Genomic DNA, 21,477 nt, shown 5'->3' on the forward strand with positions numbered 1-21,477 from the left:
CATTTGTTTAATTGGGTTTGCTTTGTCTACTTTTAGGACTTAAGCATGAAAATCTGATGCTTTAGGTCATATTTATGCACATATATAGAAAATTCTAAAGGGTTCACAAACTTTCAAACACCACTGTGTGTGTGTCGTGAAAAAAGAAGTATGCCCTATGGAAATTTTTTTTCTTTTCTTCATATTTGGACAAGCAAGCATTTGATCCTCTTTGAAAACGCTGCCTATTATTAAAGTTGATACACTATCAAATGACACATACAATTGACATGTAGTAATTTTCACAATTTAACAACCCCCCCCCCCCAAAAAAAAAAAAACAAAAAAAAAACAACATCACTCACATTGAACAAGTATGTCTCTACAAGATAGAGTTATTTGGCCACAGTAGCAGCAGACATGTTTGGCGCAGACCAAAGACAGCTTTTCAGGAGAAGCACCTTATAACATATGTGTGTGTGTGTGTGTGTGTGTGTGTGTGTGTGAGAATAACACTGATTATCTCGTTACAGTGACATCTGTCAAGGGGTGGGATATTAGGCAGCAAATGAACAGTCAGTTCTCGAAGTTGATGTGTTGGAAGCAAGAATATGGGCAGGGTAAGGAGTTGACTTTGACAAGAGCCAAATTATGAGGTCTTCTGGGGTGTTCCCGGTATGCAGTGGTTAGTACCTACCAAAAGTGGTCCAAGGAAGGACAACTAGTGAATAGGCGACAGGGTCATGAGTGCCCAAGGAACAAGAAAGGTGTCAGAACACACAGTGCATAGCAGCTTGCCACGTACAGTGCCTTGCAAAAGTATTCACCCCCCCCCCCCCCCCCCCCCTAGCCACTAAGATTTTTGCCCATTCTTCAAGGCAAAACTGCTCCAGCTCCTTCAAGTTGGATGGGTTCTGCTGGTGTACAGCAATCTTTAAGTCATACCACAGACTCTCAACTGGATTGAGGTCTGGGCTTTGACTAGGCCATTCTAATTTAAATTTAATTTAATTTAATTCCCTTTAAACCACTCGAGTGTTGCTTTAGCAGTACATGCTTAGGGTCATTATCCTGCTGGAAGGTGAACCTCCCTCCCAGTCAGACTGAAACAGGTTTCCCCTCAAGAATTTCCCTGTATTTAGCACCATCCATCTTTCCTTCAATTCTGATCAGTTTTCCAGACCTGCCAATGAAAAACATCCCCACAGCATGATGCTGCCACCACCATGCTTCACTGTGGGGATGGTGTTCTCGGGGTGATGAGAGGTGTTGGGTTTTGCGCCAGACATAGCGTTTTCCTTGATGGCCAAAAAGCTTAATTTTAGCCTCATCTGACCAGAGAACCTTCTTCCATATGTTTGGGGTGTCTCCCACATGCCTTTTGGAAAACAGCAAATGTGTTATTTGTTTTCTTTTTTCTGCCCAGCTCTGTGGAGTGTACAGCTTAAAGCGGTCCTATGGACAGATAGTCCAATCTTCGTTGTGGTGCTTTGCAGCTCCTTCAGGGTTATCTTTGTTGCCTGTCTGATTAATGCCCTCCTTGCCTGGTCCATGAATTTTGCTGGGCGGCCCACTCTTGGCAGGTTTGTTTTGATGCCATATTCTTTCCATTTTTTAAAAATGGATTTAATGGTGCTCCGTGGGATGTTCAAAGTTTCAGATTTTTTTTTTTTATAACCCAACGCTGATCTGTACTTCTCCACAACTTTGTCCCTGACCTGTTTGGAGAGCTCCTTGGTCTTCTTGGTGCCACAAACTTGGTGGTGTCCCTTCTCAGTGGTGTTGCAGACTCTCAGGGCGTTTCAGAACAAGTGTATACATACTCAGATCATGTGACACTCAGATTGCACACAGGTGGAATTTATTAACCAATTATGTGACTTCTGAAGGTAAGTGGCTGCATCAGCAAAAGGGGTGAATACATATAAATGCACCACTTTTCAATTTAAAATTTTTTAAAACAAGTTTGTTTGTTTTTCAGTTTTCAGAGCATCAAAACTGGACCATGAAACAATGGAAGAAGGTGGCCTGGTCTGATGAATCACATTTTCCTTTACATCATGTTGACAGCCATGTGCGTGTGTGTCACTTACCTGGGGAAGAGATGGCACCAGGCAGCACTATGGAAAGAAGGCAAGCCGGAATAGGCAGTGTGATGCTCTGGGCAATATTCTGCTTTGAAACCAAGGGTGCTGGCATTCATGTGGATGTTACACTGGCACATACCACCTACCTAAACATTGTTGCAGACCAAGTACACTCCTTCATGGTATAGCATTCCCTAATGGCAGTGGCTTCTTTCAGCAGGATAATGCGCCCTGTCACACTGCAAAAATTGCTCAGGAATGGTCTGAGGAACATGACAAAGAGCTCAAGGTGTTGACTTGGCCTCCAAATTCCCCAGATCTCAATCCAATCGAGCATCTGTGGGATGTGTGGGGGGGAAAGGAGTCCGACCAATGCTGGCTCCAGCTATATATATGTATGTATGTATGTATGTGTATGTGTATGTATGTATATATATATATATATATATATATATATATATAAAAAATGCTCACACCGGTCAGTCATAACATTAAAACTACCCTAATATCATGTAGGACCCCCTTGTGCTGCCAAAACATCTCTGAGCCATTTAGGCATTGACTCTACAAGAACTCTGAAGGTGTGCTGTAGAATCTAGCACTAAGACGAAGGCAAATGTTACATTTACATTTTTTTTTTTTTTTTTAAAAGCAGTCAACAGTAGTGAATGAAAGTGAATATTGGGTGTAACAAAAAATAAAAATAGTTTCCAGTACAATTTGGGCAGTTTTATAAGGAAATTAGATGGTAAGTTTTATTGAGCATCTTGTAGAACCAGCCACAGTTCTTCTGGAGAATCTGACTGTCAAACTTGCTTCTTATTTTTGCAGCAAAACCCAGCAGCCTGATACGTGTGTGTGTGTATATATATATATATGTCATTTTTTCAGCATTGTCACATTAAAAGATATAGTCAAATATTTACAAACTTGTGAGGGGTGTACTCACTTTTGTGAGATACTGTGTGTACACACACACACACACACACACACACACATATACACACACACACATATATATATATATAAATATTCAGTAAAGGTATCAGTAAAGGACAGATGTATGTATCTGAGGGAGCAAACCTGTTGCACTGCTGCATAATGGAGATCTCTTTAATGATTTCTTGTAGGTCCGACTCCACAGGAACCTGTTTAATCGCCACAATCTCCCCAGTCTCTTTATAATGTGCCTTGAATACGCTGCCATAAGACCTGTAAAAGGTTCAGATCACATTAACTTCTTCTGCAAGAAGACCTGCAAAAGGTTCAGATCACATTAAAGTCTTCTGTCAAATTGTAAAAGAGATGAGGATAAAATCTTGTTTCATCATCTCTAGATATTAAGTAATTTACTTCAGAGTCTATATATAAATACCCCTTTAGCAGCTTCTTACGTATAAAGTAAGTAGATACAATGTTGACATATTTGTTTTGTTTATAATGTGGTATATTTGACATTTTCAAAAGGGTAAAAAAATAACCCTGAAAATATTAACCCATTTAGGAAATAAAATTAACCCAGCATTTTTGTAAAAATTAGATCTTTTGGGTTGAAAACAACTCATTTGCTGGGTTAAAATTATCAACCCAACTTCATGGGTTAAGATAGCCCAAAATGAGCTCTGACCTAAATTTACCCAGCTGTTGGGCTTAAAATAACCCGATTTGGGTTTCTTTTAACCCAGTGTTTATTAGAGTGCAAGTTCCAATAAAGGGGAAATCTTAATGCTACAGCATTCAAAGACATTCAAGACAATTGTATATTTCAAACTGTGGCAACAGTTTGAATGTATATGTGGTCTGTCAGATCACTTTATGTTAGGTAGCTACAGTCTAGAGCTGCACGATTATGGCCAAAATAATAATTGCGATTATTTTGATCAATATCGAGATCACGATTATTTATCACGATTATTCATTGATTTTAAATAAACATATTTTTATTGCACTTTCACATTTAAATAATCAGGCCACTGCTTCACCTCCATGTTGTGCTACATTCCTGTTAATATACAAATCTTTGCATCAAATTAGACTGGTCTTTAATGTGCATCATCTCATAGAAGCAAAATATAAATAGAATTATACCCAAAATATAGGATAAGTAAAAATAAAAATACCATCAATCAAATGAAAATATGCAATCAAATGAAAACAATTCAGGCCTAAGCAGAAAAGGCCATAACTGTTTACAGGAGGAGAGACGCAGCCAAATTACAGAATAGAGTGGTGCAGGGATGACGTCATTTTGTACCGGAACCCGGAAGATAGCGTCACACTGGTTCCCTCGAAAAAAACCCAATAGGATTTTCCCAAAGGCTTTTGGATTATTGCAAAAACATAAGCTCTGTGATCAACAAAAGTTTACAATACGAACACGTTTTGTCAATCAAGATAATTTTCCCACCCCGTATTGTCATTGGTTGTTCCCTTATGTGTCATCATTAGGATGTCTTGAGAACCGATACTTCGGTACCAAGTCAGTACCAACATTCTTAAAATGTGACTGTACTTGTTTTTCTGCAGTAGCGTCGGTACCATTAGTAATGAAGGTTCCAATTCTTCCGGAACTGATAGCGGCAGCAAATACGCGCAAGTGTTTTAGTCGGTCCACAAGTGATGAAGAAGAATGCCTACAAGCACACAGGGAAAAACTACAGAAGATTAGCTCCGCCCCGACTCGCTGACAGGAAATGTAGTCAAATATGGAAATACTTCACATTCGAGGCGGATGACAATGAACACATAATTAATGCTGTGAAGCCGGTGTGCAACCGATGCTATCATTCATTTCAAACAAAGCAAGGAAACACCTGGAATTTGGCGAAGCACCTGAAAGACGGTCCTACATTATGTTTGTCTGAGGCAGCTGGCATTGTGGCCGTGAAACCAGCTAACGTTATGCTCCATGTAATGTTAGCGATAGCCAGTCATTTGTTAACAATGCTAATGCATTGCAAAGTTATAAACAACTTCTGAATGGGCCACCATTCATCGCCATTCAGCCCGTGTCCTGTCAGCTAAATGTAGCCTAATGTCACTGTCAAAATAATTATTTAAATGTTAATGGTTTTAATAAATCTTTTTGGCCTGCCACCATATCAGTGAATTTAAACTAATGCTTGCATTCAGAGAATAAGAGGAGTAGGATTGTGTGTGTGTGTGTTTAGGAACGCACCTTAGCACTTGTAGCCTCCAATGTTTTAATTGTCATTGTCAGACAGTGTTTGATAACTAAAATATCCCCTTCTCTCTTTTGCCAGTATCAGCCAGAGGAGGATGTCCTCCAGGAGAGTTTTTAATTTTATTTTAATACCATACCGTGGTATCGAGTATGGTGTACTTTTGGTGGTATCAGTACCAACTACGGGATTTTTGGTATCGTGGCATCCCTAATCATCATTAGTCTCAACTGTTTTGTGTTCACCCTTAATTACGTTTGTCATTTAAACCCCACATGTATCCATGTTCGACGCGAAGTATTGCGCGAGTTTTCCGTGTACCAAGCTTTTGTTCATAGTTTTGATCTTGTTCTTGACCTCAAACTTGTTGTTTGATTCTTGTTTAGCCTTGTTTATGCCCGTTCGCTGATCGCCTGACCTTTCGCTCGTTTTTGACCATGCTACTGTCTCACGTTTTGGATTTGTCTGCCTCTCTTCAATAGAGCTTTTATCTGCATTTGCATCCATCCTAAACCCCCATAATGTGACAGTCAGCAACAGCCTTTTTCAATATACATAAAACTTTTTAAAAAAAAACATGGGTGGGGTTTTACGGGTGTATTTTATGTCGTAGAATAAAACATGAAAAATATTTTGAGCTTGTGTTCATCACAGACCTTATTTCAGGCTTTTAACCAAAATCCCATTTAAAACCTCATTGATTTGGAATGATGGGCCAAACTTCTGAATGGGCTAAAAAAGGGCTAAAATGCTAACTCATTTCTGGGTTTTGGCATACAAACTGACGTCATCCCTACGCCACTCTATGGTGATTGTCTAAGTTTAGGAAGTGCTTGATTTGATCTGAAGCGGAGTTTTCTATGAGTCAATGACTACGTTTACATGGACAGCAGTAATCTAATTAAAAGTACTTTTCAGTCGCAAACGCGGGTGAAATGGTCGCACTATAGAGAGCCGAGTTTATCTGCAAAATTTTTTCCTGTTCGTCATGATGATGTTAATGTCCCCGACAACCTCTGTAACGCCATTTAGCATCGTGCTAGTGTCATGATTTCCCCTCGCGCAAAGCGCTGGAGCTCGCAGCGAAGCTGGCAGCCCGAGCAGTAAAATGCTAACCCCATTTCCGGGTTTTGGCATTACAAAATGACGTCATCCCTGCGCCACTCTATGGTGATTGGCTACAAATTTAGGAAGCGCTTGATTTGATCTGCTGTGGATTTTTCTATGAGCGAAGGATGAACATTAAACGGCAATATCGCAGTCGATCATATTCATTTAATCATGGGCAGTCAAAATCGTAAACGCGATCGATATTCAATTAATTGTGCAGCCCTACTACCGCGTAAAATGTACATTCACGTCAGCTACTGCACCGAGTTTAATCTATAACCTCCCAGATACATCTGTTAGATTTGGATCACCATCTGATCCCATAAAACTTGTTCATGATTAGAGTCAACGCTCTGATACACACTAGATAGAGTGGGTCCACTCAAAAGAAAAATAATTAGAGATAAAAAGCTAGCACCCTGGTATAACGATCAAACACATGCCTTAAAACAGACCACTTGACAATTATAACATAAATGGTGTCAAACCAAATCGGTAGTATTTCAAACAGCATGGAAGGAGAGCCTTCTGAACTATAGAAAATCTCTTAGTGATGTTAGAAAAGTCTCTCTCCCCACCTTAATAGAAGAAGACAAAATATATCATTATATAGCAGCGAAGATTTCATAATTTTTTAAATTGGTAAAGTTGAAAATAATAGATGTGATATTCAGGCTATTAAATTCAAACCAGGCAGTTTTATAACTAAGCCTGTAGATGATAATATAGCAATATCAGATCAAGGTTTAGAATGTTTTACTCCCCCTAGACTCTGCGTGCTGTTTGACGTGCATGCATGGACTCACACTCATTCAGTGAAGTTTAATGGAGACTCACTGGCTGTCAGGACGAGCCTTTTTGTAAAATGGAAATACTGGCATGAATTTCTAAAATTTACAAGGATATAAACATAAAAATTTAACATCTGCTCTAAGAAAACAGGTCTGGAGAACATTAAACAGCACACGCATCTGTCGCAGGATCTGACACAACAAGCCACCTTAATACACTTACAAGTTTGTTTGAAGCGCTTAATATAAAACATTCTCATGTTTTGGACAAAAGTTTACACTTTTGCAAACTTTTGCAGCAGCTCACTCTGTGTTTTGTTTTTCAAAAATCTGTTTTATTCATACAAATGTGTTTTTCACCATTGTGAAATGCCATCACTGATGGGGGTTATCCACAGTGACGTCACAGACCCAACTAATCAATAATGAAATTCGCTGTCGATTTAATTATCGATTATATCGATTAATTGTTGCAGTCCTATTCCTGTCATAGCACTCACTCAAGCAGAAACATTAACATTGCTTGTGCTGTGAGACTACCGCAAGCAGCACTCAAACTACCACTGTAGTGGTGCGGTTGTCATGGCCACTGTCACAGCCCTTCAAACCACCATCGCAAGCATGACAAGAACAGGACTTTTCTCAGTAGTAAGTTCATATGTAGTTTGGAAATAATGTGAGTTAGCCGGTTAGCAGAGGCTAACAGCTAAACGCTAATAGAGTGAATCGACTGTACACGTACTGTACAAACCCACCCATTTAGAACACTGAGTAGAAAATATATAAATAAATAAATAATCAAACTTATAGGCTGTGATACAGAGAGACAAGATGGTCTGAATAAAGTGGATACAGCCCCATCTTTAATGAATAATCATTTCACAAATCCTGCATTGGCTAAAGCTAGATTTGAGAAGCAGTTGTCAGTGAAATGACAGGAATATAAACAAAGGTTGGAGTTGAACTGCTGTGGTATCGTTTTAAAAATTTATTTTAACCACTGACGCTTTACATCCTTATCCTTTGGGAGTCCATGCAAAGTGGTTTTTCTTTTGCAGTCCAGAAAACTTCATCATCTAGACATGGATCTAACTCTTTCAGGACGCAACTTCAACTGTAGTGTTTGAGGGTGGATTAAAGTACACGTTGTTCACGAGCAGCCAATGAAGACCAGAAGCTGTTTTTTTTTTTTTTGTTACAAACCTACGTAGGGTTATAAAGGAAATAAGTCTGGAATTACTAACGACTCGTTTCAGCAGTTCAGAGTCAGTTCTTTCTTTTGGGAGTCAATAACTAAATTTGTCATGCGCTTTTGGTTTTTGAAACTTTGCAGAATTTTTACATTCACAAACAGCTACCTAACACACTACATGAAAGTTAATATCTGAAAAAGCATAACAGGTGCTCTTTAAATTTATGCATTTGTGTCTTTCCATGACTGCAGCAATGCTGTTGCCAGCTAGCACATCACTGTTTGGTGTGGTGCTGTTTAAAGTTAAATGATTCAAGTAAGGTATTATATAAGCTGATAGAACAATGAGGAGAGTCTATTGCTTCTAAATAATTATATTTACACCACAGTAGAAAAATGGCCCTTTTTTTCTCTCCGGGCTTTTTTACTTGGAAAAGTGAATAACAAATTTACTTGTCCAAAGGACAACCACGAGAAAATGCTTAATGTCAAGCCCTGGAATTTCAGATATCATTTCCTGATATTTTCATCTAGATGTGTTAAACAACTTAGAACAATGCATATTTTCTTAGGGCCTACATATTTTTCAAGTAATTAAAATACTGGAACACGTGAACGACAGGTGTTTCTTGCTGTTGGTGAGGTCACTGACTATTGTTTTTGAGTTTTTCTTCACAGCTCTCATACTGCCTACATTAACATGGACAGCAGTAATCTAATTATTGATCTTATTCTGAATATGACACTATTGTGCTTTTATAAGTGTTTACATGAGTCGCTTTTAGAATACTCCTTCCATGTTCACGTTTTACATGTTATAGAACTTATATTCTATTTATATTGTTTAACGTCACACGTCATTACGTCCCCATGCAACACCGTCTGAGATTCCCTCCAGAATTTCATGTATCAACATACAGTTCGTCTTCATTACTGTATTATATACAGTTTGGGGGTTCCATTTTTAATTTTATGAAAGCTTTACATGCAGTTAATTATTTGTCATGCTTTACGTACAAATAGACGACTGCTTAAAGCCATGGGCTGCATAAGAAACCGCATACTGTGTACATGTCTGTAATGCACGTCGATAATACGACTAAAATAGGAATATTTTATTATTTTATTTTTTGATCGAGATTACGATTTTGACTGCCCACGATCAAATGAACATGATCGACTGTGATATTCCTCTGCTAATAGAAAACTCCGCTGGAAATCAAATCAAGTGCTTCCTACACTTACAGCCAATCACATAGAGCGGTGCAGGGATGACGTAAATTTGTAGTGCCAAAACCCCAAAATGGAGTTAGCATTTTAGCCCTCAAGCTGCCAACTTCGCTTTGAGCTCCAGCGCTTTGCGCAAAGAGAAATCATGAAATTAACACGATGCTAAATGAGGTTGTCGGGGACATTAAATCTCATCATGCCGAACAGGAAAAAACTTTGCAGATAAACTCAGGGCTCTACAGTGCGACCATTTCACTCGCATTTGCAACTGAAAAGTATTTTGTGCGACTGAGAATAAATATTTATTTGCACCAGTGTGAGTGACCTGTTCAGAGTTGTATAATACAATTGGAATAAAAACTACAGGAAATACAAAATGCATTTACACTGCGCAACAGTTACTTTCACACTGCGTTTCATCTCCTCAGTCAACTGAACAAGTGTGGAAATACTGCAGAGAAGCCATTATGATGAAGAGTAACACTGAACATCTGCTTCAACTTCCAACTTCAATGATGAAGAGTTAAATTTTAACATCTGCTTCAACATTTATGCTTGTTTATTTATCAATTAACCAACAGTATCTCATTGGTATTATTTTAATTAAATTAACAGTGACCATGAGCAGAGAGCTTACATTTAACTGTTTATGACAGACCTCCTGATTTTTTTAAACAAAAAAAGATTGGTATCTGGATCGGTATCGTCTGTAAAAATCCTGATCAGTGCGTCCCTAATGAACACCGTTAAACTAAAGTGCTTTGCATCTGAATTAACTCACCCAATCACATCCTATATGAGATTTTCAGATATATACACACAATATACACAGAGCGGTTCCAGAACTGACTCCAGCCCAGAACCATGACAGTGGAAAATGTCTAATAGTGCAGCTTTAAATATATTTAAGAGGAGCAGACTTCAAACACTGAACATTGAGGTTTGTTGTATTTGTTTACAAGGTGGAACAGGTTAACGGTTTTTTTTTGCATACAGTCTGCAAAATTAACTGAAAATATTCAATTTAGTTTATCAGAAGGTAAATTAATTTGTCATGACCAGCTCAAGTTCTCTCAGGCTAATTGTGTGTTATATTGTGCCATGAGAAAACTTAATAAATGTGAAAGTGCAATAAAAATATGTTGTCACTAAAATCAAAGAATAATCGTGATAAATAATCGAGATCTCAATATTGATCAAAATAATCGGGATTATCATTTTGGCCATCATCGTGCAGCCCTAATAGGAATACTTCACGTCTTAATTTGATTAATTCGAATACTTCGAGAAACCCCCAAAACTACAAGCCAGGAAAAGTAACACATAAGAAGAATGCATCAGTTTGGTGAGGTCAGCAAACTTGATGCAGTTATTTCAAGCAAGAGATATGGGACCAAATATTAAGTGTTATTTACTTGAATTTACATTAACACTATCTTTGCCTATACTTTTGCTCACCTAAAAATTGGGTGGTCTTCCACCAAAGGTGCCATATTCTAAGTTGTTAAACACATCTAGATGTAAATATCAGAAAATGAAAGATGAAATTCTGATCCATCGTCTCATAATCATCTTGATCTCAAACCCAAATGTCTTCAGTGTATAGCAAAAACAAAAGCATTGGCCTTGCTGTTCCAATACTTTAAGAAGGGACTGTAGATTTAACCATGGGATAATCATCTGGCAATCAAGTCACAGTCAGAGGAATAAATGTAACAATTTTAGCTGTTATTTTTTTCAATTTTCATGGAAAATCTTTTCACGTGTACAGAATTGTTGGAATTTGCTGAAAAAGTTAAACAGAATGCTTCTGAATGGACAGCAGTTTTAAAGTGTATTTTAGGCAACATGCATGTTAAATACTGTGATGCATCATTTAATACTGGAAAGTTCCTCATTTTTACTCACCCCTCTCCGAGCTTCTCCAATATATCAAACACTTCTTCAGGCTGCTTGGTCAAACTGTCCTCACTAAGCTTCTTCAGCTGCCTAAAGATATATTGAGAAATACAACAAATCAAAAGGCCATATCATATCTGAATAACCCCACCCTGAATTAACTCTTGGCTTTAACTGCAAAAAAGGCAAGCTTTCAGCCTGTTTGACTACGTAAAAATAGTCCAAAATCATTGGCAATAAATATGTGAAGAGGCTTCTCCTGTGGAAATCGCTGGCAGGTTTTAGGACATCATCATCATTTCTTTTCTTTTTCTCTCTTTTACACACATAGGCCCAATAAACTCACTTCTGTAAAATCTTCAGCATCCCCAATATTTAGAATACCAGGCAAATTATAATCATCATTACTAACTTTAACAACACTAATTGTTAGTAAACTGGGTACAAATCAAATAAAACATTTCTAGTATGTGTACTTTACTTCTTTCTCACAGTACACTTAGACATTTTCAGTCAGTATAAACAAATTAATTATTTTATCGCCACATCTCTGTCATAAGGTCAGTCAGGACACTTATACAGGTTTCTGTGTGCAGAGTACCGTGACAGTGTTTAACTTCTGGTGAGCAGCACAATGGGAAAGGAGAGGGTGTGAGCCCACTGCTGGGCAAACAATTCACACCACTCCACAATAACTGTGGCACAGAGATAAAACAGACAGCACAACTAAAGCTTTTTTATAGTAAAACACTGTATACAACCTCTACAATAGAATTATCATATTTAAATCTAATACGCTATGTGAAAAAACAACTACTTACGAAAAACTGCAAATTCTTAAAATCCTGAATGCCTACTTTCATATGAGCCATTAACCATTACTGTGGAGCATGACATCATAAATAAATTCAATGCTGAATGTGAACCTCCTAAACAAAAATTCTATTTTTTGGTAGCTGATAAAAAGTTAAGCTAAATTAGACATTAGAGGTGTATTTGTTTTGCATGTACAACATTATTTGGGGGAAAAAATACTACAACAATGTAGAAAAATCTGTCAGTTTATGATATGATCTAAAATATATTACAAACTGGTGCGATGGAGACAAATGCACCGTGTTTTGAGTTCATTAATATGAAATAAAATGTATCAAAGTATGTCTGGCTTCAGATAAATAAATAGTTTATCAAAACTATAATAAATAAATAAAAACTATATTTATTTGAGATATCACTGTCAAAAAATTGTCAAGAGGAAAAAGGACGGAATTTCTGGCCTAAAAAGTATAAATAAATAGCCCTATTTATACGTATATTGAAGTGTCAAATCTTGCAATTTACAAATAATGTAAATAGTCATGATAATTATTAATTAAATATGTGATGTATGCGTGTCTGCTCGTGCACTTTGAGCAGCAGCTCAACAATGAAAATGTCAGCAATGTTAGACAACTGAGATGTAAAGGAATTATTCCAAAAATGCACGGGTATGTTTTCTTTTACTGTAGAATCACCCAAGAAGTCCCTCATACAGCTGAGCTTTCATGACTGCTGCTGCTAGCATGGAATTCCAGACTATAGAGCTGATATTATTATACCCAGCTCTACTCTCTTTAAAACTGAAATGGTAAAAATGTTTCACCATAAAATGGTAACACAGTGGGCAGAGTTTTAACCCTGTCAAAAGCCTGCCTAATTTCCCAATGGCAGCCATGTTTTCAAACTAATCATGTGAATCGTGGCACGACAGTTATAATCTACCAGACAAATGCCACATACAAATTTTTAACAAATTGTTTCAGAGATAGTTACCTGAATGCTATAGTAACCACTATTAAGTTGCAGATGTGAAAATTCATAGCCTAATTCAAAGTCATGTACTTTACAATGTCAATCAAATATCAGCTAAGTGGCACCATGTTATGAATAAATTAATATGAAAAAAAAACCTACTTGAAGACAAATTTGGGGAAGATTCTAAACAATTTGTGGGAGGAGTAATGGGGGAAAAAAGAGACTGACTTAATATGATTTGAACTGTGATTTATTGTGCTGCGCAAGTAAGGAATAAAATATGATGGGGCAAAGTTGTTTTGGGACAAGAGACAATGGTGAGACAATAAACAAAAATTCGTTGGCAAACATTTTGCAGCCCTGTCAAGCACCAGTACAGATTCCTACGTATTTTCTTTTGCAGTGACAGTGGTGAGCGACAAGGTGACAGCATGACTAGCAAGTGACTTGAGATTTTCTTACCTTTATGCATAAAGTATGACGCAGTAAAGTGTCATATCCAAAAAAGTGGCTCAAATGAGTCCTCTGACCAATCACATGGTACAGTGTTTTTCATTCCCCCTCTCACAACTTAGTTCCTACCTGCAATAGGCTACATGCACAAACACTTCTGCATTATAACCACAACGGCTCCTCTACTTCTGGTTCGGACACTGCAACAGCAATGGTGCAATTATATACACAGTGTCTTTAAAAGCTCCTAAAAATGAATGTTAACAGCGTTCATCAAATATGTCAGAACACTTGCAAAGCTCCGTTTAGTAAGCCGGAGAAAGGCTTCAGACTGTATGCTTAAATATCTTCCAGCAGACACTCATTTTATCGCAGGGCACGTTGCTTTCCAGCTAACGTCATGCTCCGTGTAATGTTTGCGATAGCCAGTGATTTGTTAACAATGCTAACAAATTGCAATGTTATAAACAACTTCTGAATGGGCCACCATGCATCGCCATTCAGCCCACGTGCTGTCAGCTAAATGTAGCCTAAAGTCATTTATAATTATTGAAATGTTAATGGTTTTAATAAATCTTTTTGGCCTGCCACCGTATCAGTGAATTTAAACTAGTGCTTGCATTCAGAGTATAAGGGGTGTGTGTGAGTGCGCGCACGCACGCACGTTTAGTGGTGCACCTTAGCACTTGTAGCCTCCACTGTTTTATTAGTTATTGTCAGACAGTGTTTGATAACTAAAATTTCCCCTCTCTATCTCTCTCTTTTTGCCAGTATCAGCAAGAAGAGGATGTCCTCCAGGAGAGATTAAATTTTTTTTTTTTTTTTTTAAATACCACACCGTGGTATCGACTTTGGTATCAAGTAGGGCTTAATCAATTAGTTGGCCGATTAATTTTTCCGATTGATCGATTAATCGGATGGGGCGGGGCAAACTTTCAGTACCTTTTTTTTGTTTAGTTAAAATAATATCCACAAACTGAGTGTTACAAATATAAATTCAGACTAAAACTTAACACAACTGTTTGTCCAAAACAGAAAAGAACCCAATACACACACACAAAAATATATATTATTAATTTAGGACTGTAGTTTAATTCAGTGCATTTTGTGAATCCACAAACATAATGCATAAATACTATAAAATAAATTTTACATATGTATAAAACTTATTTTATAGTATTTATGCATTATGTTTATGGATTCACAAAAAGCACTGAATTAAACTACAGTCCTAAATTAATAATAAAAACTCACTTTCACTGCACCTTGTGGTTTCTGTTTCATTTGGGACACAACATTAATATTTACTCTCCGGTGCGTGTTTTCAGAAAACAAGTAACGTAATGAGTAAACATGCCCCGTGCCGCACCTAATCCATAATGAGATTCGTTGACAACAATTTTCCTTTCGTTATAATAAACGACAGAATTTACACTGCAAGCATGCAAATACAACATATAATGACAAACTTAAATTAAACTAAACCTTTTAAGTAACTCGCGACAGCATCACTATCATGCTTCCCTGCTACACAAACTCCACTTTATAAAGTTTGAGCTTCTCCGCAGTGTTTAATAGAAAATGCTCTCCTGCCTTAGAGGACTTGGAGGTCGCACACTTTCTTCCTCATTCACCTGATGATTCCACCTCCGTCTGATGGTGACTGAAGTCATGTTGGGAATAAAAGGTAACGTTGACTTAAACAGTAAACTGAAGAAAGTCATTGTCGTTGACTATTCCTTACTGACTTTCACTATTCGTTGGGTATTCTGGCTAGCGGTCGCATTACGTGCGTCGTATGTCGTATAACGTAATGCGCCACTGACTAGGAAGTGGCTTATACTTCCAGTTAGTTAAAAAACAACAACAACAACAAAAAAAAAACGCTAGTGTTCAATTTGGGATGATATTACCTTTCTAAAATTCATACACTAGACAGTAGATCACACAGTGTATAGTGTAAGCACGAAGTACGTCATTTGAGACAAGTAGTGAGTAAACATACCGCGCGCAGACCTACTAATCAATAATGAGACTTGTTGACAAAGTTTTCATAATCAGTTATTATCAATTAGTTGTTGCAGATCTAATAATTTCCTTATAAAACTGCACAAAAAGTAACAGAGACTACTATTTTTATCACACCAAATATTGACTGCTTCATTTGCTACTTTTCTTTACGGCATTTTTTAAAAATGTAGAAACATTTAATTCCATTATTTTGAAGGTATCTTTGCATGTGCCTAAAACTTTTGCACAGAACTGCATGTGATTTGAGACGTGATGTTAATTTGTTTAGTCAGTTGCAGACACATTGTTTCATACTGCCATACTGATGTCACTGTTTATGTTGGTACTGCATCACACAGACGTTTTGTGTTAGTTTCCGAGGACATGCACAAGTGACACTTGTGGCCAAATGACTGCAAGATATATGCAGTTTCCATCTTGCATACATGTATGCACAGTTAACAGCAAGTACATATCAGCCTTTAAAAGAGCAGCTTCAGCTTTGACTGTTACAGAGAGCTAACAGTGGAGACTCCTCCCATAAATTTTCAATAAACTTCCCCTTACAAAAAACTTCACCATATTAATGATCACCCTTTCCCTTTTGTTAAATAACACTTTATTTCAATACATTTATTATTAGGCTCAGATTATGTGGAGCGTCCTCCTCCCTGTAGCGGTTACTGTGGAAACGATAAGAATTGGAAGAAGCGCATTAATATAAACCTGTGATTTGAACTGCAGCCGGTACTACTGTCAGAGCTGCTGTTACAGACGAAACAACACCAATCCAACTCAAGAATTCAGCAGTCCTGTGTAACAAGTGCTATGTAGCTCCGTTATTAATATATGTTCGTATATAATTTTCTGATTATCAGTGGATAAAACGCTGTTAGAAGAACTTGGCTAAATATCTTTGCTAGCTATCTAGCCACCCACTTAGCATGTTAAGGCGACGTAACGTTGGCTAGCGAGCCAAAGTTCCTTCTTTCTTTTTTTCTCTCCTCAGAATGAAAAAGGGACATCGTCTTGAATAAAACCAACTCGCAATAATAATAATTCATCACTTAAATGTTCGTATTAACGCTCACTGGAGTATATTACCACAGCTAATGCAGCAGGTTAGCAAACATTTCTGGCGCTACATTAAGTTTATGGTTAGCTAATAGCACTTAGCTTGCTACCAAGCCAACACTTTTAGACTAGACTGACTTTGTCGGCAAGTTATACTGTACCTTTATTACATTATTAAACATTAATGATTATTACCTGCGAGGGTTGTTCCTTAGCTGTACATGCTCTCTTCTTTCCGTCATGACTTGTTATGATAGCTAACGTTTCCTATCTAAAGACCGACATTTGAATTTAACTTTATGCTAGGTGGTCTAACTGCAGGTGGTCAAAGCTTATTAAACCTACACCTAAATGACTAAATACTCCGTTCCTTACACTCTTCTTCAGCTTAATAGCTATGTAAAATTTCTTAGTACGTCGTAACGTGTGAACTTAATAATTAACTAACATTTGTGAAACGTTTTATTTTCTACCAAAGTTCCTAATCCATTTAACTAATCCACCCGTGTTGAGTTCCGCAGTGTGAGAGAAACTGGGTTGCCAGATATTTTTATTCAAATTCCCACTTTTGTTTGGTTAGTAGTAGATTATTTATACCGTGTAGGCTTGTCACGATACTATAAACATATCTTATGATACTATACCAGCTGAAGTATTACGAGTCTGAGTCGAGTCCAGCCGAGTCCGAGAAATAATTAAGTTGAAAAAAGACTTGAAATTGCAATTGTAAACTTAACACTGAGCTGTTAAATTAATATTGGAACCTTCACAAATGAATGGAAAAAAATATGTAACAAAAAATATCACTATTACATCTTCCATTGTCATTTAATATTTTTATTTCATGTCATCAGCACCTCAACTAGTTTCCTATCAAAAAATGGTTTCAAAGAAAAAAAAAGGGCTATAGAGGTATATGTAGAACTTGTATTAAATTACAAGTGTATGAAAATACAAAGGAACCTTTTTTGTTATTGTATCACACTATATTGTGTCCTCCACTTCGAGTGGACGTTTCAGTGATTTGATGCGTCTCCCCCACAGTTATATAGGCACACAGAGAGAGCGCGAGAGAGCGCTAGCTTGTGCATGTGTGCCACGTCTCTTCTAATAAAGCTATGGCAAAGGTCGGGAACCCTTTCAGCTGAACAGGTTGAGAGAGAGAGAGAGAGAGAGAGAGAGAGAGAGAGAGAGAGAGAGAGAGAGAGAGAGAGAGAGAGAGAGAGAGAGAGAGAGAGAGAGAGAGAGAGAGAGAGAGAGAGAGAGAGAGAGAGAGAGAGAGAGAGAGAGAGAGAGAGAGAGAGAGAGAGAGAGAGAGAGAGAGAGAGAACAGCAGCAGGTCATAACAACAAGCATCATACTTTATTGCTGCTTTTAATCTGTCTATGAATGAGAACAAACTCATTAACACAGCTCTGTTCTTGTAACTTTTTTTTTTTCATTTTAATTCCTAACATTAAAAAAAAAATCTCTTTCAGCATTGTGTATGATATTTTATTATAAGTACATTTCACATTACCTGTGAAATTCAATACTGGTATCACCAAATGCTAATGTTTAGGGGTGGGCGATATGACTCCAATCTTATTTCACGATAAAGAATCATTTTCTCTGGTAGGTCTATCACTAGTATTCAAGTAAGAAATGCTACAGAAATTAAATAAAGCAACTAAATGTAAAATGACACATACAGTAATTCTTATGAAATTTACTTAAGTGATTTCAATCAAATGACTGAGTGAGTGTTTTTCTCTTTGTGTTTTGTTGTTTGATTAACATAAATGACACAGACAGCAGCAGATTTATTAGACTGCTAAAGAGACCGCTCGCATGATGAGGCAGCTTTCTGTGCACGCTCTTCAAGTGTGTGCGCACAGAAAGCCCCTGGTCAGGCAGGGAGACATTAATTAATTTCTTGTTATCTTAATTTTATGTTGTTATTTATTTTTTATCTTTCGTCATGTTACACATGACACAGACTCGACTGTATTCTGAAAAATTTCGCAGTCCAAAATTTCAGAGTCCGTGTCAAGTTTGAGTACAAATTTAACCGAGTCCGTGACGAGTCCAAGTTTGTTCATAATTGGACTCGAGTCCGAGATCGAGTACCCCGACTCTACCGAGTATTATCATGATACCATGCAATATTGTGTTTATTCATAATTCTAATCTACAAAATGAACAAATTTACAGAAACACATAGATATAAATGAAAATAGACAAACCAGATTTTTTTCTGAATCCGTTATTAATGAGAATGAATAACTGGCTATTGGAAAAACTCAAGAATTCAATTGGAAAGCAACTGATTCAATGTGCCATTTCATCCATTGTGTCATGTCCCAAGACGTAAGGGAGTTGAATACGGAAGAAGGTGCAGGTAAAGACATTTTATTAAGGAGGCAGGCAGATAAATCCAAATTGTGAAACGGAAGCGTGGTCAAAAACAGGCAATGGGTCAGGCGATCGGCAAACAGGCATATACTGAGCTTAGCAGGAATCCAAAACGAGGTCACAATACACGAGGTCAAAACACAAAACAAGAAACATGAAGCTATGACTAGGAACTGGGAGCGGAAAACACCAGCGTGGTCTAAGTGAACTAATCTAACTTTAAACTAACTAAATCTATCAAGGTACAAAACATAAACTATCTACTATTATTACTAAAATACTCCGTGAGGTTTACAGGGAAGTGAGAGATATTTATCACAAACATAATCAGTATTAAGTGCTGACACCTGGAAATGATGAAAACACACCCTCGAACAGCCAATGACATAAAAGGGTGGAGACAGAACAGAAACAAAACAAACATACGTGTAAACAATGTCACAGCTGTCAACATTCGAAGAGTGTGCACCCTCTGAGCACTCGCACACCTGGCTCGGGCACACGCGGGCCCTCCGGCACTCCAAGCGCACTGCAGGGGAGATCATGACACATTGTTCCGCCACTGTTCCCTAGGGCAATGAAATCATGCAAATCAAAGGTGTTGTCAGAGAACTAAGAATGAACACAACATTAGGAAAAATAACTGAATTTGGAAATGAACTAAAAAAATCATAAAATTGTGAGTATTAGCTCGCTTACTAACCAACACAGCTAATTTCAGGGTTCATACAGATTCATAATTTAATAATGAAATTTCAGGACAAGGTATTTTAAAGCAGTATTTTTTGTTTTGATTCAGCCCATTAAGACTACATGTTAACCAGCAGTCACTTCCAAGCCTTTTCTAAACTGCTACTCTACACTGCTAAAATCCTGATTTTATAATGATGACGTCGTCTGACAAAAATCATTATGCACATGTTAAAGAGAACAGCTGTGCTGTGATTTCTGATATATTTACATGTAAAATGATCACTCATTGAGAAAGTTAGAAGTAAATGAATGTGCTGCTCCTCTCTGCGCCTCACTGAACAGAGTAGCCTCAGAAAGAAGAGTCTCTTTCATAGGAACTCGCGTTCACAGGGCAGTACTGGCCACTCTCTTCTACTGAAAGTAACTAAGTTTTGCCCCAAAAATCACTAGATTTTTCACTAGTTGCTTTTTGAGGGGGGAAAAAGTCACCAAAGGGGTCTGAGAAGTGGACCAGAGCTGTCTCTGTTAAAATGAATGAGTGAATAGCATGAGGAGGAGGAGGTGCTGTAGCAAGGTGGCATATTTTGAGTGAAAAGATTGTATTCGTGTTCTATCGAAAATGAACACTTTAAAGTTATTCAGCAATTTCGTATATATTTAATTTTTATAATTCAAGCATTTTTTAAGCACCACTACTTAGAAAATGGCTATTTTCAAGGTTTCCTAGTACTTAAATTTCAAAAAGCCAAATTCAAGCACCTTGTACGAAACCTGATTTTAGTGTTTAGATAGCGGTTAGCATAATGTTAGCTCGCTTACTAGCAAACATGGCTAATTTTATTATTTACACACAGCGGTTAGCGTAATGTTAGCTCGCTTACTAGCAAGCAGGAAATCTTTAAAGATTAAGGTAAATAATTTAGGTTAAATGAAGTGTCACTAATCTTTGTGTATTCTGCAAAAGCAGTGAGGTGTGTTGTTTGAGCAAAATAGTATTAACTGCCGCACATACAACATTAAAAACAAGTACTACCATTTAATAAATACAGTGGCATCCGTGGTATTTTGAAGCTTTAATATCGCAATACTACCATAATATCAGTATACTGTGCAACCCTAATATCATGGTCTGTCTGAATACTCGATTCTGATTGGCTAGAAGGTGTGCGTTCAAACCATATAATGCATAGGTAGTTCCAGTCAGTTTAATCACTATTCTAAATTAATGTGCTGCCTATAAACAACTATAACCATAGATCAGGGGTCGAGAACCTATGGCTCGCGAGACATATATGGCTCTTTCAGTGATTCCCTATGGCTCAACAGCGCTGAAAAAAATAAATAAAATCACAAAAGCGAGTATGTCAATTCAATTACAACCCTACTTATTAGGCCTACATATTATAAAATGTTACATAATTCATAATCAATGCCCCTTTGTCATGAATACACCAACCAATCGTGATGTGGCACAACAAGCTCAAATTTCACTGGACAATGTGGAGCAGATTGGTAATTTCCCTGTCTCAGTCATAAATCGGTTGGAAACTACATAGCCGGTCTGTTTTCAGTTTTTTAACAAAGGTGAA

The 21,477-nt window shown here is 37.4% G+C and overlaps 1 protein-coding gene across 1 annotated transcript in view; it reads right to left on the reverse strand.

Annotated features, from left to right (window-relative positions):
* The window catches only part of LOC108271901 (serine/threonine-protein kinase 4), a 45,524-nt gene extending 28,180 nt beyond the window's left edge, over window positions 1-17,344 (reverse strand). The window contains exons 1-3 of the mRNA XM_017479835.3: window positions 16,997-17,344; window positions 11,480-11,560; window positions 3,150-3,278 (exon numbers count right to left, since the gene is read on the reverse strand). Coding sequence (XP_017335324.2) covers window positions 3,150-3,278; window positions 11,480-11,560; window positions 16,997-17,043 — 257 coding nt within the window. The 5' untranslated portion in view covers window positions 17,044-17,344. The remainder of the gene's footprint in view (window positions 1-3,149; window positions 3,279-11,479; window positions 11,561-16,996) is intronic.
* Window positions 17,345-21,477: the final 4,133 nt, after the last annotated feature.

The sequence above is a fragment of the Ictalurus punctatus genome, chromosome 11, assembly GCF_001660625.3.
Source record: "Ictalurus punctatus breed USDA103 chromosome 11, Coco_2.0, whole genome shotgun sequence".
In the NCBI taxonomy this organism is placed as follows: Eukaryota; Metazoa; Chordata; class Actinopteri; order Siluriformes; family Ictaluridae; genus Ictalurus; species Ictalurus punctatus.